At 35.6% G+C, this 25,271-nt stretch overlaps 1 protein-coding gene across 1 annotated transcript in view; it reads right to left on the bottom strand.

Moving 5' to 3' along the window:
- The window catches only part of LOC100371090 (RNA helicase MOV-10-like), a 46,356-nt gene that overhangs the window by 13,308 nt on the left and 7,777 nt on the right, over positions 1 to 25,271 (bottom strand). Inside the window, exons 2-14 of the mRNA XM_085497189.1 lie at positions 21,371 to 21,867; positions 21,122 to 21,250; positions 18,102 to 18,217; positions 14,360 to 14,606; positions 13,777 to 13,875; positions 13,439 to 13,592; positions 10,284 to 10,444; positions 7,564 to 7,755; positions 7,032 to 7,179; positions 6,556 to 6,723; positions 6,159 to 6,262; positions 5,601 to 5,806; positions 3,076 to 3,302 (exon numbers count right to left, since the gene is read on the bottom strand). Of these exons, the coding sequence (XP_085353315.1) occupies positions 3,076 to 3,302; positions 5,601 to 5,806; positions 6,159 to 6,262; positions 6,556 to 6,723; positions 7,032 to 7,179; positions 7,564 to 7,755; positions 10,284 to 10,444; positions 13,439 to 13,592; positions 13,777 to 13,875; positions 14,360 to 14,606; positions 18,102 to 18,217; positions 21,122 to 21,250; positions 21,371 to 21,846 (2,427 nt within the window). The 5' untranslated portion in view covers positions 21,847 to 21,867. The remainder of the gene's footprint in view (positions 1 to 3,075; positions 3,303 to 5,600; positions 5,807 to 6,158; positions 6,263 to 6,555; positions 6,724 to 7,031; positions 7,180 to 7,563; positions 7,756 to 10,283; positions 10,445 to 13,438; positions 13,593 to 13,776; positions 13,876 to 14,359; positions 14,607 to 18,101; positions 18,218 to 21,121; positions 21,251 to 21,370; positions 21,868 to 25,271) is intronic.

Below are 25,271 nucleotides of genomic sequence, written 5' to 3'. Positions count from 1 at the left end.
AACTCAAGACGAATGTCTCACTCTGTGAGGATTAAATGCTGATTCATGAAATAACATTTTGCACCCTTATACTACATTTGTACATGCACTATATTAATCTCAGGTTCCCTTATAAAACAATATGACATGACTTGCATAAAAGTTCCAAAATCGTACAACATTATGTCTAAGCAGAATTTCAGCACACTATCTAAGTTACATATCTTGAAGAGAATATTACTAACATTTGGTTCTGATAATCAGCCTTCATTCTGTCCAGTTACTTCTATGTCCAACATACAAATTTTATTTTGGTCAAATTTCCAAATGTATTTTGAAAATTATCTATAAGAGTCACACTCAAATTAAACTAGGTTGATATTTTATTATGATTGATAAGATTTACAAGTTTGTCGAAAATTGTTTAAGTTATTGGAACCACAAGAAGAAAACAATTTCAAGTTACGTTGTCACCAATATCTTTTAAAAATGTGAGACATGTCAAAATCAAACCTGGTGAGATCACACACTGGTTAAAAATATATTCGAGTTTGAAAATTGATTAGATTAAAACTGTTTGAGTTGCAGTAACCACAGAAAAAAAAATTACACCAGAACCAACAATGATGACAGACCCCCATCCCCCACCCCCACCTATACATTTCTCTTCACCTATGGAGATATGTAAATTTAAAATTTACATGCAAAAACCTGCAACAAAATTTCGGCATAAAAATACTACTAAAATTATGATGAATGATCAAAATTCTGTTACAATGTTGTCAATACCTGGAACAAAATAATAATCAAAGAAAGCTTAGAAAGAACTCCCGTGTGCTGAGAGTATTGACGCCACATTAAAAATTAATTCAAAATTACTTGTACTTGAGATATTGATGGAATAGCTGAAAACTAATTATGTAAATCAGGTAACTGATATGAACAGATTTGAGGGTAAAACTAATAAAGGCCTGCGTAATGTAATATCCATGTACCAAGTTTCATTGAAATGTGATTAGAACAAAAAAACTATGAATTCTTATTAGAGAATTAATATGAACAAATTTCAACCCAAAATTAATCGGGTCTGTCTATTGTTCTAGAGCATTTATGTACCAAATTTTATTCAAATGTGATGATCAGTAATTGAGATATCAGTGTTAATTAATTATTTTAATTAGGTGATTAATAAGCATAAATATTTACCAAAAACTAATTGGGTCTCTGCTTAGTCCTAGGTTTATTGGAATGTAATGATGAATACTCTATAAAAGTTTCATTAAAATCCAATTAGTGGTTCTTTATATATCAGTGGAACATTCATGAAAAAAATTAACTAATTATGCGAATTAGGTAATTAATATGCACAAATATTTACCCCAAAACTAATCAGGTCTCTGCACAGTCTTTAAGTAACTATGTACCAAGTTTCATTGAAATGTGATGATTACTACTTGAAATATCAAAAGCTGAAAATTAATTAATTATGCAAATTAGGTAATTAATATGTACTGATATTACCCTAAAAACTATTAGGTCTGTGCAGTGTCATATGACATCTATGTACCAAGTTTCATTGAAATGTGATGATTACTACTTGAAATATCAAAAGCTAAAAAAAATTATTAATTATGCAAATTAGGTAATTAATATGTACTGATATTACCCTAAAAACTATCAGGTCTGTGGAGTGTCATATGACATCTATGTACCAAGTTTTATTGAAATGTGATAATTACTACTTAAAATATAAAAAGCTGAAAATTTATTAATTATGCAAATTAGGTAATTAATATGTACTGATATTACTCTAAAAACTATCAGGTCTGTGCAGTGTCCGATGATATCTATGTACCAAGTTTTATTGAAATGTGATTATTAGTATTTGAGATATCAGTGAAAAAGCCAAAAATTGATTAATCATTATGCAAATTAGGTAATTAATATTGCACAGATTTTTACCCAAAACTAATCAAATCTGCGCATTAGTTCAGAGCATCTATGTGCCAAGTTTCATCAAGATCCAATGAGTGGTTCTTCAGATATCAGTGGAACAATCATGGAACAGCTAAAAATCAGCTAATTGTCATGCAAATTAGGTAATTAATATTGCACAGATTTTTACCCAAAACTAATCAAATCTGCGCATTAGTTCAGAGCATCTATGTGCCAAGTTTCATCAAAATCCAATGAGTGGTTCTTCAGATATCAGTGGAACAATCATGGAACAGCTAAAAATCAGCTAATTGTCGTGCAAATTAGGTAATTAATATGCATGGATTTTTATCAAAATTTAATCAAATCTGCGCATTGGCCCAGAGCATCTATGCACCAAGTTTCATCAAAATTCAATGTATGGTTTTTGAGATATCAGTGGAACAGACACACACACAGACACACACATACTTGTATTGCTATATGTTCCGAGGACTTCATGGGATTAACTTTTAATATGGTTGAATTAACTTTTAATATAGTTGCGATATGAACTCGATTAAAACGCGTTTCTATATAGGGTTGCGTTTTAATTGGAGTTTAATTAAACTCAATTACAATGCAATACAATGGAGAATTGCATTTTAATTAAGTTTAATTAAACAAGAGTTGAATATCCCGTGACTGAACATAGAAATGTTTGCGAAGCTTAGGTTTAGTATCGGGGTAAGGTATGGTACAATTATATTAATATTAATATAACGTGAACCATACCTTCCCCCGATACTAAACCTAAGCTACGCAAAACGTATTAATAATCGAATTAACTATTAATATAAATTATGTTTTCCGAGGACTAAGAAAAAGGTCCTCGGAAGGTGTGTCTGTCCTCGGAAGTAGCTATATACATGTATCTGTATTTTTGTCCTCGCAACATATAGCAATCCAAGTACACATACACACACACACACACACACATACACACACACACACACACACACACACACACACACACACGCACACACACACACACACATACAGACACACTAACTGCAAAGACTCCCTTTTTTGTGCTTCGCACATGGGAGTCAAAAACATGAAAAATCTGAATGCACCGAAATGATAAGAAAAGATACAAACTCCAAGTATTGATTGTATTACCTTCTTTGGCAGCAGTTCCCATTGACACATACAATTACGTAACATCTCATCAGCAAACGCTTGCAGTTCCCCATTATAGAATAGGTCATTGGGAAGTCTCAAAATATCGGGATGGGAACGATAATTACGGACAAGTTTTGTTAACATATTAGCATTGTAGGGATGGTCAGGTCCCTCGCGTTGATACACGGGACATGTTTGCATAAACCGCTCCAACAATGAAGCCACTGTAGAAAAAGAGATGTATGAATGGAATTATTAATTTGAAACACACTTCAGAAGTTTAAGTCAAATGTTAATATTATTAGGATCCGCATCAATAATAATATACAACTTTTCATCCCATATCACTGAGTAATATTTTGAGATGTGAATCAACTAGACCTTTTGGAATCTTCTGTCTCTGACCCCATTTTTTTATATAAACCAATAATAATGAAAGTAGGACAAACATGACAAGAATTGTCCTACCTAGACCATTCTTGACCGCTACTGGTGACCTCAGTACAGGTCCCAGAAAGTAGGACAAACATGACAAGAATTGTCCTACCTAGACCATTCTTAACCGCTACTGGTGACCTCAGTACAGGTCCCAGAAAGTAGGACAAACATGACGAGAATTGTCTTACCTAGACCATTCTTGACCGCTACTGGTGACCTCAGTACAGGTCCCAGAAAGTAGGACAAACATGACAAGAATTGTCCTACCTAGACCATTCTTGACCGCTACTGGTGACCTCAGTACAGGTCCCAGAAAGTAGGACAAACATGACAAGAATTGTCCTACCTAGACCATTCTTGACCGCTACTGGTGACCTCAGTACAAGTCCCAGAAAGTAAGACAAACATGACAAGAATTGTCCTACCTAGACCATTCTTGACAGCTACTGGTGACCTCAGTACAGGTCCCAGAAAGTAGGACAAACATGACAAGAATTATCCTACCTAGACCATTCTTGACAGCTACTGGTGACCTCAGTACAGGTCCCAGAAAGTAGGACAAACATGACAAGAATTGTCCTACCTAGACCATTCTTGACAGCTACTGGTGACCTCAGTACAGGTCCCAGAAAGTAGGACAAACATGACAAGAATTGTCCTACATAGACCATTCTTGACCGCTACTGGTGACCTCAGTACAGGTCCCAGAAAGTAGGACAAACATGACAAGAATTGCCTTACCTAGACCATTCTTGACCGCTACTGGTGACCTCAGTACAGGTCCCAGAAAGTAGGACAAACATGACAAGAATTGTCCTACCTAGACCATTCTTGACTGCTACTGGTGACCTCAGTACAGGTCCCAGAAAGTAGGACAAACATGACAAGAATTGTCCTACCTAGACCATTCTTGACTGCTACTAGTGACCTCAGTACAGGTCCCAGAAAGTAGGACAAACATGACAAGAATTGCCTTACCTAGACCATTCTTGACCGCTACTGGTGACCTCAGTACAGGTCCCAGAAAGTAGGACAAACATGACAAGAATTGTCCTACCTAGACCATTCTTGACCGCTACTGGTGACCTCAGTACAGGTCCCAGAAAGTAGGACAAACATGACAAGAATTGTCCTACCTAGACCATTCTTGACTGCTACTAGTGACCTCAGTACAGGTCCCAGAAAGTAGGACAAACATGACAAGAATTGTCCTACCTAGACCATTCTTGACAGCTACTGGTGACCTCAGTACAGGTCCCAGAAAGTAGGACAAAGATGACAAGAATTGTCCTACCTAGACCATTCTTGACCGCTACTGGTGACCTCAGTACAGGTCCCAGAAAGTAGAACAAACATGACAAGAATTGTCCTACCTAGACCATTCTTGACCGCTACTGGTGACCTCAGTACAGGTCCCAGAAAGTAGGACAAACATGACAAGAATTGCCTTACCTAGACCATTCTTGACCGCTACTGGTGACCTCAGTACAGGTCCCAGAAAGTTGGACAAACATGACAAGAATTGTCCTACCTAGACCATTCTTGACAGCTACTGGTGACCTCAGTACAGGTCCCAGAAAGTAGGACAAACATGACAAGAATTGCCTTACCTAGACCATTCTTGACCGCTACTGGTGACCTCAGTACAGGTCCCAGAAAGTAGAACAAACATGACAAGAATTGTCCTACCTAGACCATTCTTGACCGCTACTGGTGACCTCAGCACAGGTCCCAGAAAGTAGGACAAACATGACAAGAATTGCCTTACCTAGACCATTCTTGACCGCTACTGGTGACCTCAGTACAGGTCCCAGAAAGTAGGACAAACATGACAAGAATTGTCCTACCTAGACCATTCTTGACTGCTACTGGTGACCTCAGTACAGGTCCCAGAAAGTAGGACAAACATGACAAGAATTGCCTTACCTAGACCATTCTTGACCGCTACTGGTGAGCTCAGTACAGGTCCCAGAAAGTAGGACAAACATGACAAGAATTGCCTTACCTAGACCATTCTTGACTGCTACTGGTGACCTCAGTACAGGTCCCAGAAAGTAGGACAAACATGACAAGAATTGACTTACCTAGACCATTCTTGACCGCCACTGGTGACCTCAGTACAGGTCCCAGTTGTTCCGGATCTCCTGCTAACACAAGCTGGCCACCTTTGTCATTTGTTACATCCAGTAAACCAGCTATTGCTATTGTACATTCCGGCTCTACAGCGTGTCCAGCTTCATCAATAAAGATATGAGTGAAGTGGGATTGTGGGATCTTGGCCGTAACCAGTCTGTGTTAGTAAAAGAAATCCAGATCCAATGCTTGCATCATATAAACTAGTCATAAAGAAATAGGTGTTTTATGTGCTAGTATTTATTGTTGCAAATTTATTAGAAATTTGATAAATCTTGAGACAAAATTTGAAATTATAGAAAAAATACACAAAAATAATGCTGTGTAATTACAATATTAAAAAAAAAAAAAAATTAAATAATGTTACCCAAAAAGTTTAATTTTAATAGATTTAAAGTTGTATGGATATTCACTGGTTAGTGAATTGCACAATATATTGACTTTTATTACATGTAACATCAGAGGAAAATATAAAAATAATCTCAACAAACAATTACACAACTACCTACCTTCCTGCAGTTACTAGTGTGGTGACTATAATTCTATACTTCATCATTGTTTCCATATCTGGAAAATGTATTAATCCCTGAGCCCTATCAAAGTTACAAATATCCTGATGGGAAAAAAAACAAAGTGACAGCGTTATTAGGGAGGCCATACTTGTGTTTTGCAAGCGAATCCATGCACAACATTTTTGATCAGATAAGTGACATCACAGTGTGCTGGCCTCTATAACTACAACTATGTCTATTAATCCAGTATTTTATTACCATGATGGGTAACAAGGGCAGTGGAAAATATGTTATGCATTCATTCATATAAAACAAAAATCTGAATTAGTTGATATACTCCTAGCCCATATACACCATGAATATTTATAATAAATAGTTTAATAAATATACATACCTTAACAGCAGGGTTTACAGTGGCCCAGTTTCTTGACAGAGCATTCAATCTTAGAATAGTTGACTTAGCAACAGGCGTATTCTTCAGTAATCGCTGAGCAATCAAGTCTGCCGCACTGTTGGATGGTGCACATGCTAAGATAAAACTACCAGGGAGAGATTTATATACCTAGAAAATACACCATAATTTGTAGTAAAACATTATGTGTTTGAAACAAAGAATGAATTCCTTAATCAGATGAATCACATCATCACCACCGAGGGCAGTGCAGTAACTAATGTCTTACACCACTAGGGGGCAGTATTTGATAACAGATCAGGAAACATGTCCACATCTCATCTCTGTATAAGATACTGCAATAGCTGCTTCTCAAATTAAAATGATCACCAGTTAAATATACTGTCTCATAAACGGCTCTTGTGAACAAAGTGATATACTTTCTAAGAAATCATTAAATTAACATGAAACATATTTACCTGTTTAATAGCTTCTACCATTGTGACAGTCTTGCCAGTTCCTGGGGGTCCAAATATAAGGTAAGGTGATGGTCTTGATGAACCACTAAGTATATGCTTCACAGCAGACACTTGCTGTGTGTTACATTCCAACTGACGATCAAATAAGCTAGAATAATTCAAATTCCACATTTAATGAAAAATGCAGAGATCAATGTTAAATAAAGATAAAAATCAACAATTATATAAACCAGATCTTATTCAAAATGCAATTAGTGAAGTACAAGAGAAACAAATTTTGGTTCTCTTCAAAGCATGCATGCATAATTTTGAGACTGGTGCCCTCCCATACGTTGTAAATATTTCCTGCTTACAGTCATCTCTGTTACAGACATACTTCTAATAGAGCTAGTTCACAGACACAAATACACAATATTATTATATGATGGATAATAAAATAACTGAAGTTATTGTTGAAAACCTTCACAATCTTTGTGGTCAATTATGAATATATTGGCCTTAATGAATGTATATTTCAAATAACTGCAATTACCTGATTGATGATAGCAGTGGTCTGAGTAACGAAGGATAATCAAGTTTGAATGGTTGCGGAAATAAGACAGGACTGAGACCGAGTTTTTTATTGCTGCATTGATCCACTGCTCGGTGTTGCAGTTTCAATGGCAGTCGGTTGAAAGTAAACTGTACATCAAACAGCATACCATTAACGAAGCGCTTCAATAATCTATAATATCAAAGAAAGCTTAGAAAGAACTCCTGTGTGCTGAGAGTATTGGAGACACATTAAAAAATAATTCAAAATTACTTGTACCTGAGATATTGATGGAAAAACTGAAAACTAATTATGTAAATCAGGTAACTAATATGAACAGAACAGAACAAAAAAATTATGAATTATTATGCTAATTAGAGAATTAATATGAACAAATTTTAACCCAAAATTAATCAGCCCTATTGTCCTATAGCATTCATGTACCAAATTTTATTCAAATGTGATGATCAGTAATTGAGATATCAGTGTTAATTAATTATGTTAATTAGGTGATTAATAAGCATAAATATTTACCAAAAACTAATTGGGTTTCTGCATAGTTCTAGAGTCATTAAATTGTGATGATGAGTACTCTTTAAAAGTTTCATTAAAATCCAATTTGTGGTTCTTTATATATGAGTGGAACATTCATATAAACAATTAACTAATTATGCAAATTAGGTAATTAATATGCACAAATATTTACCCAAAAACTAATCAGGGGTCTGCACAGTCCTTAAGTAACTATGTACCAAGTTTCATTGAAATGTGTTGATTACTACTTGAAATATCAAATGCTGAAAATTAATTAATTATGCAAATTAGGTAATTAATATGTACTGATATTACCCTAAAAACTATCAGGTTTGTGCAGTGTTCTATGACATCTATGTACCAATATTTATTGAAATGTGATGATTAGTACTTGAGATATCAGTGGAAAAACCGAAAATTGATTAATCATTATGCAAATTAGGTAATTAATATTGCAGATTTTTACCCAAAACTAATCCAATAACTTTCATTCATAACTTTTACTGTGATTGATGAGCGGCGAGTCTGATAAGAAAGCAATGTCACGATTTGACCTGCATGATGAAATACTAGTAGTGATGTTATTCTTAGCCAATCAGTAAAGCAGATGCATAAAGGTCAAAGATGATTGCCAGACTGTAAACAAAAGCATTGTGTGCCATCGCAGCAGAGCGACCCCATTTTTCTTTTCTCTTTATTGTGATTAGACATGAATGAAAAGTGCCAAGCTGACAGACTGCGAAATCCGTGGATTAAAAGTGCTAAGTCCAAATTGTGTGGGATGATATCGACGAACTTCAGGAAGAAGTTGTAGGGATTTTGTTCAACGGCTACACTGACGCCGACTTGGAGGGTTTTGAGTTTGACGAAGATGGCAATGAACATACAAATAAAGATCTGAGAAGTTTTTTCAAACAGCTATGAATTTTTAGAATTTTTACTGTGTAAACTTGTAAATTATTATTGATCTTGTATGACTAGACAGTTGATTCGTAATTTATCGAGACTGGAAATCATTTTACGCAGTTTAACCCCTGACATTTTAATTCATTTTGAGTTCACACGTATTGGGTGTGTTTGTCGGCGGGAAAATCCTGATTCAAATAATTTCTCGCTGTTGATTTTTATTATTTCTGGTTTATTTGTCACATTATAAGCAATACATTAGTTTTGTTTTACTTCTAGTGTTGCATATTGTTCATTTATTTCTGTTGCATGTTTTCATTTGCCGTTCTGTTCCCTGCTGCAGTTCGATCTGCGTATTCGATTTTCGAGAATTTTCGTTTTTTTTGCCGGGAATATCCTGGCAAACGCCCACCCCTATTTTTTGGCAATTTTCCATGTTCAGGATGATAAGATCGATAAAATAAATACGATAAGATCAGATGATATGTTACAGTTACCATGGAGCAATAGTGCGATACTGTAAGGCCTTGAGGTTAAATAACATCGAACAAACCTGTCTAATTAACTTGCAGACCAGAGAGTAAAACAGATTTCTAATACCACTGACATATTTTTAATCCTTTGAACACAGAAGTCAAAATTCTGCCATCTTCCACAATATAATCTATACTATATGAGTGTTGTATTTTGTAAGCAGTTCAACATTTGCATATATGCAGTGTTTCCCCAGTAGCATTGTTAGTTTGTTTCATTTCTTCATTGCGCATGCGCAATTGTAGTTTACAACACACGCTGACCATGCGTTGTCATTTTCTCACCCACCCAGCCATCCACTCAAATATTCTTACAATCATGCCAGCTCATTTTTCGCTTATACAATGTACCTGTCACAACTTTGTGTTTTGTAATTTCAATTGTTTTTAGCATGGATTTTTTTCCCGTATATTTTAGTTTGATTTGCTTCATGTTTTACTTCATCTGTTTACTTGTTCTGCAGTTTTGTTTTTCATGAATGTTTTCCTTTTCCTATCATTTTCTGCCTTATTAGTGCTGTATGTCAGATTAGTTATTTAGATAAAACTATTTTTTTTTCTTATTTTGCCGCCAACATGCTTGCATATGGTTTTGTTCTTTGCCATTGGAGAATCAGAAAATGAAGTCCATTTGATCCAAAATTATATAATTAATGTGAATTGTGATTTCATTAATTATCTCAAATTTTAGAAGATACATTTACATAATTTTTAGTTTCTGAATTATCACACAAACGTGGTACGTACCCTTCTCCAAATCCAATATGTACATGTATCATTTCAATCTGATGTACGTAGCCTTTGTACGTCTTCGAGTCCAAATCAGCTTTGTTCTTACCAGTTCTGATCTGAGCAAATAATGCATCCCCTTTCAGAATGGATGGTCTATTCTCAGCCAAGCCAGCGACCTAGATCAAAACAACATATGTCAACAGTGACTTTATACCACTTTTGTTTGTGTGACCCATTGTTCTGTACTATAGTTGTGTTCACGTTACACGAAGTACGGGCTAAGATTTAAGCTGATTTAGGCTTATCTAGCATATTTGCATTTCGGCTAGACCCAATTGCGTCCATGCACAGGGAGGGCCAGTCGTTAGCACGGGCTAAGGGGTGCCATTCACGCTATTCACGCGCGAGGTTCCATTTCTGCTGCTGGCATGTTTTGTTCTAATTTTGAAGCGACGTGCACAGGAACGCGTGAGAAGACGGACCACTTATTTGGATGCACATAAACAGTATACAAAGGGTGTAACAGAATACAGAGTTTTATTAATGCATGTCGTAGACAGCGAACCAAATTTATTTTGTCTATGATTGGAGCTGCTGTACGCTCTACTACAGTGACCCGATTAGTGTGGAAGTGAGCGCAGAGTAATGACTGGTGGAATAGTGTCGTTATACGAACATGGGACAATTTTCACACCCAAAGGTCGCCGCAGAGGGCGCTTAGCCCTGGGCTAAGCGTTCGCGCATACTACATTAGCCCGTGCTAAGGTCTAGACCGCGTCTTAAATTCGGATCAGATTTAACCCGTACTTAGCATTCCTTAGCCTGTGCTAAGCGTTCATGCACGTTTTCTTAGCACGGGCTAAGGAATTGGACCTCTTAGCCCGTGCTAAGGAGCTGTGTGTGAACGCAACTATTTATTCTACATGTAAACCCAAACTATGTCTTTGTGTTGTCATTGTAAACTTCTATAGTTGTATTTATATCAATCTATAATTGTAAATCTCACAAAAATGGTCAACTGTTTTTTATGTAGAGCACACAACATCTGAATTAGACAAGAAGATAGAGTTCTTCCTAAACTGTTCGACTAGGATAGTGTTCAAACCCACTACATCAACAACAGGTAGAGGTTCAATCATCTGAACTATTGGAGATTAGTTAGGATCATACCTACCATAGTTGATGGCATTTTCATTCAACCAATCAAATTTACAGTCAATATCTGACTGTCATGAGATATTACCATATTAACCCGGGCACGCGCCCCTCCCTGGGCAAGTGTCCACCCCCTGTTTTCACAAAAGTTACATGTTGGGGACATCCTCGGTTAAATGCCCAGGGTGATTTTTAGCCAAGAACGGGTCAATAATAAAGTTTTATTTGTCAAAAACGAACGCGTTCGATTTATTTAAATAGTGTGTTTGTTACGGTAGTTCTCTTTTTGGAGTGTGTGGTGGCCCTGAAAAGGGCCGCTTTGTTTGTGTTTTTACGTACAAACTCATTGGAACTTAACGACGTAAGATGAACCACGCAGCATGTGGCGCACACGTTCTGCTTTCTCTTCATTCATGATGAATCCAATATTGCAATATTGCAACAATCCATACCTCGGTGAGTGGTTTGAAGCACTTAGCTTTGGTTTCAAAATGTAGCATTTCGCTGACTGTGAATCCATAATGGGAGCTAGCACTTTTGAGACATCACGTCGTAAACTTGCTACTTTCTTTCCATCCTTCATCACAGCTATGGCATTTGAAGAAAAAACATTTTGCCGACCTCAAGTCCATTACGATAACCATAATGAGGCATGCTGACGACGGGAACTTGTTGCATCATCGTTCTTTTTGTAATTTTGTCACGTGTGTGGGTGCGTGAATAAATCATGTTAATGGGGTCGACCAGAGTCTATTTTCAGTCTGTTTTTTATGTATCGCCATTTGGATATGTTTATGTATTCACAATAGTTTGTAAACATTTCACATCAGTAATAAAAGGTTTATTTGTTTCATAACCCTGTCTGCTATTCTTCAGTAATTACGATGCGATGTATCAATACGTGCGTGAACAAAATTATGCTAATGAGGTCATCGCCATCTTGGATTACAAGCTGTAGTTTTTCTCGGCCGTTTCGACTTGCACTGATCACAATACTTACCATACTTTGTAGCCAATTTCAGTGAGTAATACAACTTCATTCGCTGACATAAAACAAGTTTTATTCTTGAAATTCGACCCTGTGTCTTAGTGTTCCCACAGTTCTTGACCGAGTGCTCACGTTTATTGAAACCTCGCATAAATCAAGAAATAAGTACGTGTACAAAGTGTACGAAAGCATTCCTTTATTTGACCTTATCATACGATCACAAAAACAACTTTTAAAATCTTTTTTGGGGTGGTCCTCTGGTAAGCGCCCACCCCCAATTTCCCCCGATTTTGTATATTTAGGCCCCTGGGCGTGTGCCCGGGGTAATACGGTACAAGCATCATATCTAGGCCTAGTTGATGGCATTTTCAATCAACCAATCAAATTTACAGTCAATAGCTGACAGTGATGAGATATTACTAGCATCATACCTAGGCATAGTTGATGGCATTTTCATTCAACCAATCAAATTTACAGTCAATAGCTAACTGTGATGAGATATTACTAGCATCATACCTAGGCATAGTTGATGGCATTTTCATTCAACCAATCAAATTTACAGTCAATAGCTGACTGTGATGAGATATTACTAGCATCATACCTAGGCATAGTTGATGGCATTTTCATTCAACCAATCAAATTTACAGTCAATATCTGACTGTCATGAGATACTACTAGCATCATACCTAGGCATAGTTGATGGCATTTTCAATCAATCAACCAATCAAATTTACAGTCAATAGCTGACAGTGATGAGATATTACTAGCATCATACCTAGGCATGGTTGATGGCATTTTCAATCAATCAACCAATCAAATTTACAGTCAATAGCTGACTGTGATGAGATATTACTAGTTCTATACCTAGGCATAATTAATGGCATTTAAATGCAACCAATCAAACCTAGTCAATGGCTAACCATAATAGAATATTACTAGCAACGTAGCTAAGCATAATTGAGTTGCATATAAGAAGGAAAATGTAATATTTTATAGTTAGAAGAACAAAGTTTATTCATTATTTTACCTCAAGAACTAAAAGTTTTCCTTTTCGTTTCATGGTGACTCCTTCCATGTCATAACGCCTTATATCAACTTCCATTTGGATTTCTTCGATATGTAATAATGTATTCATTTTGTTGCTATAGTTACTCATTGACAGTGGTGACTCCAATGTTGTACTAGTAAAGAAGGACATTTAATATAACAATTTAACATAATATACAGCATTTTTGAAACACGATTCAATGTAACAATTGTATTAACAGCTTTGAGAATTTGATTCAAGTAATATTTAAACAAAATTGAATGCAATATATTCCACAAGACAATATCTGTAGCAGGCAAACAATAATCATTACTTACGATATCTCATTAACTTTGCCTTTGTTGAGTAGACTACGTAACTCATTTGGCACTTTATAATCTGGTAACGGTAATTTTGCTGATAACCCGTCTTGATTACTATTGAATAAAAATATTGTCAATTATTATACATCTGTTTAAAATAACAGAATATATCCATCCATAAAATGACAAACAAACCTGTTTAAAAGTGTAATGAACGCATTTGTATGTTTTCCTTTTTTTGTAAAATGTGCAATACATTCAAAAAGTTTAATTTCTTATCGTATGCAGCAACAATATAGCGTGTAATTGAAATAGAATCGTGTCACTAAACACAAAAAGTCTTGCAGACACAAAGATTATTCTTCAATAGCATTTTGAATTGTCATGACCACAAGCAGTAATAGTAAGTTAATCATGAGAATACCTCAAAATATACACTCGGGCAATATGGGATCACATTGACCTTCGCTATGCGGTGACCGATATGATCAACGTACTGCCCTACTGTACACTACAGTATTATCGTAAAAACCAAATACTAATTTGCTGACAGAAATGAAATATCTATATCATATCATGGTCCTGTTAAAAAACTTACGAAAATAGAGGACGTACACCCTCTTCGACAGCTCCCCTTGGCTGATACTTTGATATGATTGGTGGTTTAGTATACGGCGTCTCTGGTACAATCATGGCTGTTATGTCACTGCTAACAGTCACAGACAGGAAACGCACAATGTGGAATGTTAGACCATCTGCTTGATTCTTGAACTCAAATGCTATCGGTGTTCGGTAACGATTAAAGTATCGGACTTTGCAGTTCAACTCTATGGTGTAACTGCAACCTACAAGATAAAAATCAACACTATAGGGTTCTGGTCATGGTCATGTTATAAATATAATCATTTTTTGCAGCTTTTTTTACATAAGATGTAATCATGTTTTGCTGTCCTTAAATTATGGTGTTGTAACCATGTTTTGATGTCCTCAAATTATGGTGTTGTAACCATGTTTTGCTGTCCTCAAATTATGGTGTTGTAACCATGTTTTGCTGTCCTCAAATTATGGTGTTGTAACCATGTTTTGCTGTCCTCAAATTATGGTGTTGTAACCATGTTTTGATGTCCTCAAATTATGGTGTTGTAACCATGTTTTGCTGTCCTCAAATTATGGTGTTGTAACCATGTTTTGCTGTCCTCAAATTATGGTGTTGTAACCATGTTTTGCTGTCCTCAAATTATGGTGTTGTAACCATGTTTTGCTGTCCTCAAATTATGGTGTTGTAACCATGTTTTGATGTCCTCAAATTATGGTGTTGTAACCATGTTTTGCTGTCCTCAAATTATGGTGTTGTAACCATGTTTTGATGTCCTCAAATTATGGTGTTGTAACCATGTTTTGCTGTCCTGCAAATTATGGTGTTGTAATCATGTTTTGACGTCCTCAAATTATGGTGTTGTAACCATGTTTTGATGTCCTGCAAATTATGGTGTTGTAACCATGTTTTGATGTCCTCAAATTATGGTGTTGTAACCATGTTTTGATGTCCTCAAATTATGGTGTTGTAACCATGTTTTGCTGTCCTCAAATTATGGTGTTGTAACCATGTTTTGATGTCCTCAAATTATGGTGTTGTAACCATGTTTTGATGTCCTCAAATTATGGTGTTGTAACCATGTTTTGATGTCCTCAAATTATGGTGTTGTAACCATGTTTTGATGTCCTCAAATTATGGTGTTGTAATCATGTTTTGAAGTCCTCAAATTACGGTGTTGTAACCATGTTTTGCTGTCCTCAAATTATGGTGTTGTAACCATGTTTTGATGTCCTCAAATTATGGTGTTGTAACCATGTTTTGCTGTCCTCAAATTATGGTGTTGTAACCATGTTTTGATGTCCTTAAATTATGGTGTTGTAACCATGTTTTGATGTCCTCAAATTATGGTGTTGTAACCATGTTTTGCTGTCCTCAAATTATGGTGTTGTAACCATGTTTTGCTGTCCTCAAATTATGGTGTTGTAATCATGTTTTGCTGTCCTCAAATTATGGTGTTGTAACCATGTTTTGCTGTCCTTAAATTATGGTGTTGTAACCATGTTTTGCTGTCCTCAAATTATGGTGTTGTAATCATGTTTTGCTGTCCTCAAATTATGGTGTTGTAACCATGTTTTGCTGTCCTCAAATTATGGTGTTGTAACCATGTTTTGATGTCCTCAAATTATGGTGTTGTAACCATGTTTTGATGTCCTCAAATTATGGTGTTGTAACCATGTTTTGATGTCATTTATCATGTAAGAGAAAGTTATGATGTCATACTTTAATAATACTTTATGAAGTTTATAGAATATTTGCTTGTGAATAAAATCATTCAAGTTTTGTGATACCAAATATCAGTCAGCATTTACACTTCAATGCTGACCTACATTTTGCAGGAATGTTGAGAAGAAGAGTTTGCTACATAAAAAGTGGTAACACCATTTTTTTTCTGATACATAAGACTCTTCAATGCAGCCAATGCAAACTAATACATTCACATGCTACCGATCTACAATAACAAACCATTATAAAATTATAATATCCCAATAGAGAAATGATCAATTACTTTTTTTTACAGAAACCACTCCAGAATCATCACACATTTCTGAAGGTCACTTCTAAAAACTCAATACAGATCGGCCAAATAAACGGATTGTCATTGTTTCATCAAAGAATTTGACCTAGTTAACATATTTAACATCATATGTTATGATGATGTCATAAGCATATTATGATGATGTAACAAACATGTTAAGATGATGTAACAAGCATATTATGATGATGTAACAAACATGTTAAGATGATGTAACAAGTATATTATGATGATGTAACAAACATGTTAAGATGATGTAACAAGCATATTATGATGATGTAACAAACATGTTAAGATGGTGTCACAAGCATATTGTGATGATGTAACAAACATGTTAAGATGATGTCACAAGCATATTATGATGATGTAACAAACATGTTAAGATGATGTCACAAGCATATTATGATGATGTAACAAACATGTTAAGATGGTGTCACAAGCATATTATGATGATGCAACATGTTATGATGATGTAACATAATATGATGATGCATCAAACATGTTAAGATGATGTAACAAGCATATTATGATGATGTAACAAACATGTTAAGATGATGTAACTAGCATATTATGATGATGTAACAAACATGTTAAGATGATGTCACAAGCATATTATGATGATGTAACAAACATGTTAAGATGATGTCACAAGCATATTATGATGATGTAACAAACATGTTAAGATGACGTCACAAGCATATTATGATGATGCAACAAACATGTTATGATGATGTAACAAGCATATTATGATGATGTAACAAACATGTTAAGATGATGTAACAAGCATATTATGATGATGTAACAAACATGTTAAGATGATGTCACAAGCATATTATGATGATGTAACAAACATGTTAAGATGATGTCACAAGCATATTATGATGATGTAACAAACATGTTAAGATGATGTCACAAGCATATTATGATGATGTAACAAACATGTTAAGATGACATCACAAGCATATTATAATGATGCAACAAACATGTTATGATGATGTAACAATATGATGATGCATCAAACATGTTAAGATGATGTAACAAGCATATTATGATGATGTAACAAACATGTTAAGATGGTGTCACAAGCATATTATGATGATGCAACAAACATGTTAAGATGATGTAACAAACATATTATGATGATGTAACAAACATGTTATGATGATGTAACAAGCATATTATGATAATGCAACAAACATGTTATGATGATGTAACAAGCATATTATGATGATGTAACACACATGTTAAGATGATGTAACATGCATATTATGATGATGTAACACACATGTTAAGATGATGTAACATGCATATTATGATGATGTAACAAACATGTTAAGATGATGTAACAAGCATATTATGATGATTTAACAAACATGTTAAGATGATGTAACATGCATATTATGATGATGTAACACACATGTTAAGATGATGTAACATGCATATTATGATGATGTAACACACATGTTAAGATGATGTAACAAGCATATTATGATGATGTAACAAACATGTTAAGATGATGTAACAAGCATATTATGATGATTTAATAAACATGTTAAGATGATGTAACATGCATATTATGATGATGTAACACACATGTTAAGATGATGTAACATGCATATTATGATGATGTAACACACATGTTAAGATGATGTAACATGCATATTATGATGATGTAACAAACATATTATGATGATGCAATATTAGCCTTACCTGGTAATAGTTGTACTTTATTCATAGCTTGTGTAACTTTGCGTTTATCACTGAGAGAGAATACTTTACATCGTTTCAATAACTCGCAGCGATTCAAGTCCACAGTGTTAGAGTTACTAATGTGAAAAAACAGTTCAACATGAATTGGAACTCAACAGTACACTACACTTAGGGACGACGTCAAAAGATCGATGTCGGATAAAAAACTTAATTCTTTTAGTTTTTTCCCCAAACCCCCCACCCCCCCCCCACTAAAACTTAATTGATAAATATTGATCATGGCGTCAGACTACATTCACCATTAAATATAAATTGATAATCGGACATTAGTATGGCATAGCAGTTGGTTGTTATAATGAAGCGGAATATACGCATGCGCAAACTACTTTCTGGGTTCTGCAGATGCTCTAGATCCATGCCCTAAAATTGACCTCATTTGATGCACATATTTACACTCGGGCCAAACCATTTTCTCGTCTTGGATGTGTGTTTCTTTTGGCACCTCCTGTTATTTTTGTCTATGATTGGATAGAAAAAAACGAACTACAAATAAGGTTTTTTTGACTTCATTAAAAAATAAAATCGTTTTTGTAGGATGGAAACCTTTTGAAGCCAAACATTTGACATCGATCTTTTGACGTCGTCCCTTATGGTACTGTGTTTTTGTTACATTCATGAATATTGTACAAAACAGTGATTTTTATAATTTTAAAATATCTTTTGTATTATTGAGTATAATTAAATTGCTATTACAGATTCAAACCAATTCATGGACCATGGAAAGATTGGTAGATAAAGCAACAAGTCATTGAAAATGACACAGTCCCCGTTAAGTTCTCTTTGTGCTCGTCATATTAAAGCGGAGGGGTTGTCGCAAGCGTGTCCTTGAAACTTGAGTTGCAAGTGGCGTATACAACAGATTGTTTATTTACATCAAAACACGTGTTTCGTGTCATAGTAATATGGCCAAAATAAAAACAGCCGTTATTCAGCCATCTTTGATCTGATTATGAAACACACTGATATGTATGATGTATGTGCCAAATACGAATGAAAATGGTACATAAATTATGGAAATATAGTAGTAAGGCCAAAAAGTCAGATGGCTGTCAATCGGCCATCCTTGACCAGATTTTGAAACAAATTGTCATGGATATGCATCCTAACATGTATAAAGTACAAGATACCGCATAAAAAAACAAAAACAAGATGCCTGCCAGTCGACCATCTTTGATCCATCATGGACATGTATAATCTATGTACCAAGTTTGAATGAAAACTGACAAAGCATGTCCAAAATACAACATTTTCAAAAAACAAGATGGCTGCCAGTCGGCCATTTTGAATCGAATTGCTAAACCACTGCATGTGCATATGTCCCACATAAGGTACTAGGCACATGCAAAGAATGAACGAAATCGGTCCACAGGATTCTGAAATATGACGTTGGATAGACTGACGCACGGACAGACGGACACACGGACGGTCGGACGGACAGACTCAGGAACTCACGGACGGTCGGGGACATGTATCCTAACATGTATGATCTATGTACTAAATTTGAATGAAAACTGACAAAGCATGTCCAAAATACAACATTTTCAAAAAACAAGATGGCTGCCAGTCGGCCATTTTGAATCGAATCACTAAACCACTGCATGTGCATATGTTCCACATAAAGTACTAGGCACATGCAAAGAATGAACGGAATCGGTCCAAGGGACTCTGAGATATGACTCCGGACGGACGCACGGACACACGGACGGACGGACGGAGACCGAATTATAAGTCCCCGTTTTCGGACTTCGTCCGAACGGGGACTAAAAAAAGCTGATGCAGCAATCAAACCAGTATTAACATCAAACAAGCTAAACATGCTTTTACAATTGAAATTATTTGAGAGCATCCAGACACCAATTTTAACTTATGCTGCAGAAATTTGGGGAATCAATGGCAGAGTACTGGGACAAAACGTGTACAGAAAAACACCATTTAATGTTCTGTAGACGCTTATTAAATGTTAATAACAGAACAAGTAACATTGGTAGTAGAATGGAAATTGGACGACTACCATTACTAGCAAAAATACAACTGAATGCAATCATATACTACCAAAATATTATTAAGAATGGCCCAATCAGTCTAGTATATGATGCAATAAAAGATCAACAACAAAACAAATATAATGACACATGGTTAATGAATCTGCATAAAATAAAACAACTGTATGATATTAAGAATTTAGAAACAATTAAAAAAGACCAGTTTAAACAAAAAGTGAATGAATATTACAATTATAAATGGAACCAAGATAATCAAAGACCAGATTCAAAACTAAGAACTTATACATTACTGAAGAAAAATATAAATAGTGAACCATACATTAAAATCCTTGATAATAAAGAAAACATTGGTCTATTAGCAAAATTGAGACTAAGTGCCCATAAACTAAACATCGAGATGGGAAGGCACAAAAGACCAAAAATAAAAACAGAAGACAGAAAATGTACTAAATGCAACCTACTTGAGGATGAAATTCATTACATCACAAAATGTAAACTTTACACAGATGAAAGAGAGTTGTTATATTCACATTTTCCAAAGAAAATTAACAATTTTCAACACTGTACAAACAAAGAAAAATTCATTCATATATTGAATACAAACAACAAATATTTACTAACAGAGCTTATCAAATTTATAAAAACAGCAAATACCGTTAGAGAAAACCACCTAATGGGTCATTAATATTTTTTTACATTATTCCATGTATCTGTATTGTAGTAGATTTTAGATATCTAACTTGTTATGTTTATTTAACCACCTTTATTACATTTTATGTCAAAACTGTAGAACCAAGTTCTAGTCGCTGACAGAAGTTCATAAGATTTTTTTTTATTATTTCTCTCTTTTTTGTGTGTTTTTTAATCATACAGACCTTATTATTACTGTACTTTTCTAAGTCAGTGCTAAGTTAATAAATATTATTTGTAAAACTGTCAGCAGGACACCAAACTCACCTGTAATTAGTAACTTTAATATCAACACTTTTTCTCTCTTTCTTCATCACATTAAGATGAATAGCTCCTTTATCTCCATCACAATCTGAACATATACGAACACCATTTTTATTTGCAATAAGCTTGTCTCTGAATGAAGAAATAACAAATCATAAAAAAGCATGCACCTTCATTAACAGTACTCTATACATATGGTTAGTTACCATAGCAACCAGGATGTAGTGTATTTATCACACCAAGATGACTTACCTGTCCATTTTTAACACTTTAAGTATAAGCTGTTGTCTGTGTCGCTTGCTATCTATGTGTTCTTGAAATGATATATCAGAATTACATCTCACCCCACACACACGACATCTCCATCTTTGTAACTGTGACTGCTGCTGTTGCTGTTGTTGTTGTTGAGCTTCATCGCCGTCATGTTTTTGCTCCTGTTCTCTATATTGGTGACGCCTTTGGTTGTTGAGTGATGTGTACTGATCAACAGCAAGAGGATGATACCCACCAACATTCCTGAACTTGACTTCGTTCTTGGCAAAATATATTTTTTTCCTAAATTTCATATTATAAAAAACAGCTGAAAATGAACCTTTCAGCATGGGATATTTCTGTTTAAACTCATTTTTATAAATGGTTCTCAGTTTTTCTTTATCTGAGATATGCATCAGGTCTTCAAGACGCAGATAATCAAGGAATGTATTTGAGATATCGCTGAGATTGGTCATGGTGTCTTGTGAAATTCAGCACTGCAATAAAGTATAGACATCCGTTATAGAGATTAGTTATCAAATTTAAGACATATAGTTTTGTTTATAGTAATATAGTTGGAACATAAACATGTCAGACATATGGATCCAGAAGATGATGCTTGATTATGATGATTTTTTAACACTAAAATTATTGACATTCAGTCATCTTGTATCTGACCATCAAACGAGTACTTGTCCATATTGAGAGATACTGCTCTGGAATTAAAATAAAATGGTCACCATTCGGCCACTGTGAATTGGATCATCAAACAAATACATCTGTATATCTATGACATGATGTGTAATGAATGTAAAAATTTTTAAAATAATCAATCAAAGCACATTCATTAAAACAAAACAGCCACCATTAAGCCATTTTGAAACCGATTAGAAAAACAAAATAACATGCATCAAGGTCCCATAATGTTCAATGTATGTATCTAGTTTGAACAAAATCCATCTGTAAACAAGACATGAAATGTCACAGTCCCCGTTATTTGATTATAAAGTAGTACAAGGAACATCTGCAAACAGGTGAATGAATATGTACTCTATGTGGGTACAACTCATCATAAAGTGATTTCCCATAATCTAGTTTTGTACTGACAACTAAAAACTTCCACTGACCCATGTTCAGAATCTCAGAGAACACAAGTGCAACAAAACTATTTGTCATACATGTATACTTGCTCAAGAAACTGCATTCATAAATCTGAGTGAACCTTGATGTACATGACTTCTTTGTTAATCAGGTCTTAGTATATTACCAGGACCTGGGTTTGTTTCAACATCACCACTGGGCATCAGAATCATTCTCATGTTGTCAAATACAATTTTTTATTAATACAGTAAGGTTTATTATTTAAAATGTATTCATTGTACATAGAACAACATCTGTTAATTTAAACAATTGTAAAAGCTATGTTTTCAGAGCAAGTACATGTAATAATTAAGGAAGCCAGTAAAGGTTGGTCTGCTCATAACCTTCAATGGAGAAGTAACAATAATTGTTTGAAGTCTTTTTAGTGCAGTGATATTATTGCATTTCATCATTATTAATGGGTATAAAATACTGTAAACCATTTAATTTTCACTTCTAGATATATTCAGGATTCTATGAAATTTCAATAAAGTCCCTGACACTCCATGTTGTAGGAACCCAGAAAAAATTGCCTTGCAAAATTGAAGCAGTTCACAGCACCACTGTAAAAAAAAAAAAGTTTAAAATGAGTATTGTTAAAGATATACACATGTGGGTTCATAAGACATACCGGTATGTACCAATCTGAGCGGTTCTAGAGATTAGTATCACAAGATTTTACTCTCCGTGATTCAATATCAGCCCTATGTATAACGCTGTGTTGATCAGGCGAACTAATTGACAATGGCCCTACAGGTATCGCTATGCAATCACAGTAGTTTTGTATTCTTCTTGCATTTCGACCATGGAAAAATATTTGTTTTTGAGAGTGGCCGAATTATTAGAAGAAAAACAGAAACTATTTTTTTTTAGTATAAATTCTAGTAACTGAAATGCAGGATTGGTAAAGAACAAGACAATAAGCAAGATTGATAAACCTTCAGTTTGTAAATGCACATCACACAACCAAGATAAGGGATAACAAACAAGCAATTTATTGAGATAAAATAAATGAAAAAACAAATAATAAATACAAATACATGTAAAATAAACCACTCTGTATAATCAATCTATTAATTAACTACAAAATTGAAAACAAGTCAAAATAAGGCTTGTAAATAAAAAACAATGAGTACCTAAAATAAAATTGGGCAAGGGGCCCCTTCAATCAGGTCACTGTCAAGGTTGGGGTCAAGGACACACTGCCACGGCCGAAATGTAGGGAGGTGGCCATGCAGATGGCCGTCGAACCCTGTAATGGGGGGCAGGATGGAGTCCTTTTCCCCAACAGTTAGTCTGACAGAAGAGACCAAGGAGGGAATGTGGGGGATGGAGGTGGGATAGCGAAATCAATGTACACTACGCAAGGCGTGACAAAGAATGAATGAATGAATAAAAGACAAAGGGGGATAAAACAATGAAGGGACGCTAAGTGGCGTGTGCAAGATAAACAAAGAAAAGGTCGGGGCAAGGCATGATTGGTGGAAATAACAGGGGAACTCTGATTGGATAGTCAAAAATGTGGGAAGTAGAGTGAGTGCATTTACAAAACATATTTGTGACAACACAAATTTCACTTTGTAAATGCACATCACACAACCAAGATAAGGGATAACAAACAAGCAATTTATTGAGATAAAATAAATGAAAAAACAAATAATAAATACAAATACATGTAAAATAAACCACTCTGTATAATCAATCTATTAATTAACTACAAAATTGAAAACAAGTCAAAATAAGGCTTGTAAATAAAAAACAATGAGTACCTAAAATAAAATTGGGCAAGGGGCCCCTTCAATCAGGTCACTGTCAAGGTTGGGGTCAAGGACACACTGCCACGGCCGAAATGTAGGGAGGTGGCCATGCAGATGGCCGTCGAACCCTGTAATGGGGGGCAGGATGGAGTCCTTTTCCCAAGCGGAGGGCATGAGAAGACAGAACATGACCGAAGTGACCCCCATGGAAGGAGAGTTAGTAGGTGGGAGGGGAACTCACGACCCAGGAGACACGCAGGTGTACAGGCTGGGGGGAGTAGGGTCCTGGGGGGCAGGATGCACTGCCCGGCTCAGGTGGAAAAGGTGGCATGCAAGGTAGAAAGATTCCGGCCCAGAGGAACATGAAGTGATGTTCGGCCTGGTGGGAGGGTTCCTGGTAGGCAGAGGTGCGTCCGCGAGAACCAGGTGGAAAGTGGTGAACATGCAGAAGGTAGGAATTCCACCAGAGGAACACGACATGCTGTGTTCGGCCTGGAGGAAGGGGGTCCTGGGTGACAGGCAGCTGTGCAGCCCAGGTGGACTCACAAATGACCCAGAATGGCGTAAAAGAAAGCAGGTAATCTTGCCTACGTGATCAAATGTGAAGGATACATGTTAGTAAACAGTACAAAAATAAGCAAAAATGAAAATGGCTTTGAACTAACATGGAGTAGTGAACTGAATAAACTTACATTGTTGTAAGTGCTGTAAATGCATAACGTAAAAGTTTCTCAGGTGTTCGAATGTAAATGCGATAGCAATCGCTAGACCAACGACCAAGAGTTTGTATGAGGTGATCTGGGAGGTGGACGCTTGCAGCAGTAGTTGCAGCTCCAATGCGGAAAGAATGTCCGGCAAAGTACTGTGGTTCAAGTCTCAGTCTAGTAAGGAGCGAACGCAGGGAGGTGGTGAACACACGACGATTAAGTGGTATTCTCTCGGGAAGCAGAAATAAAGGCTCACTTTGAGCAGCATTCATTTCACGGCGGACGGTTAGAAATCTG

Source organism: Saccoglossus kowalevskii, chromosome 3, assembly GCF_978046115.1.
Source record: "Saccoglossus kowalevskii chromosome 3, keSacKowa6.1, whole genome shotgun sequence".
Classification (NCBI taxonomy): domain Eukaryota; kingdom Metazoa; phylum Hemichordata; class Enteropneusta; family Harrimaniidae; genus Saccoglossus; species Saccoglossus kowalevskii.
Note: the sequence above shows the minus strand (reverse complement) of the source record. Positions and strands in the feature narration are given on the sequence as shown.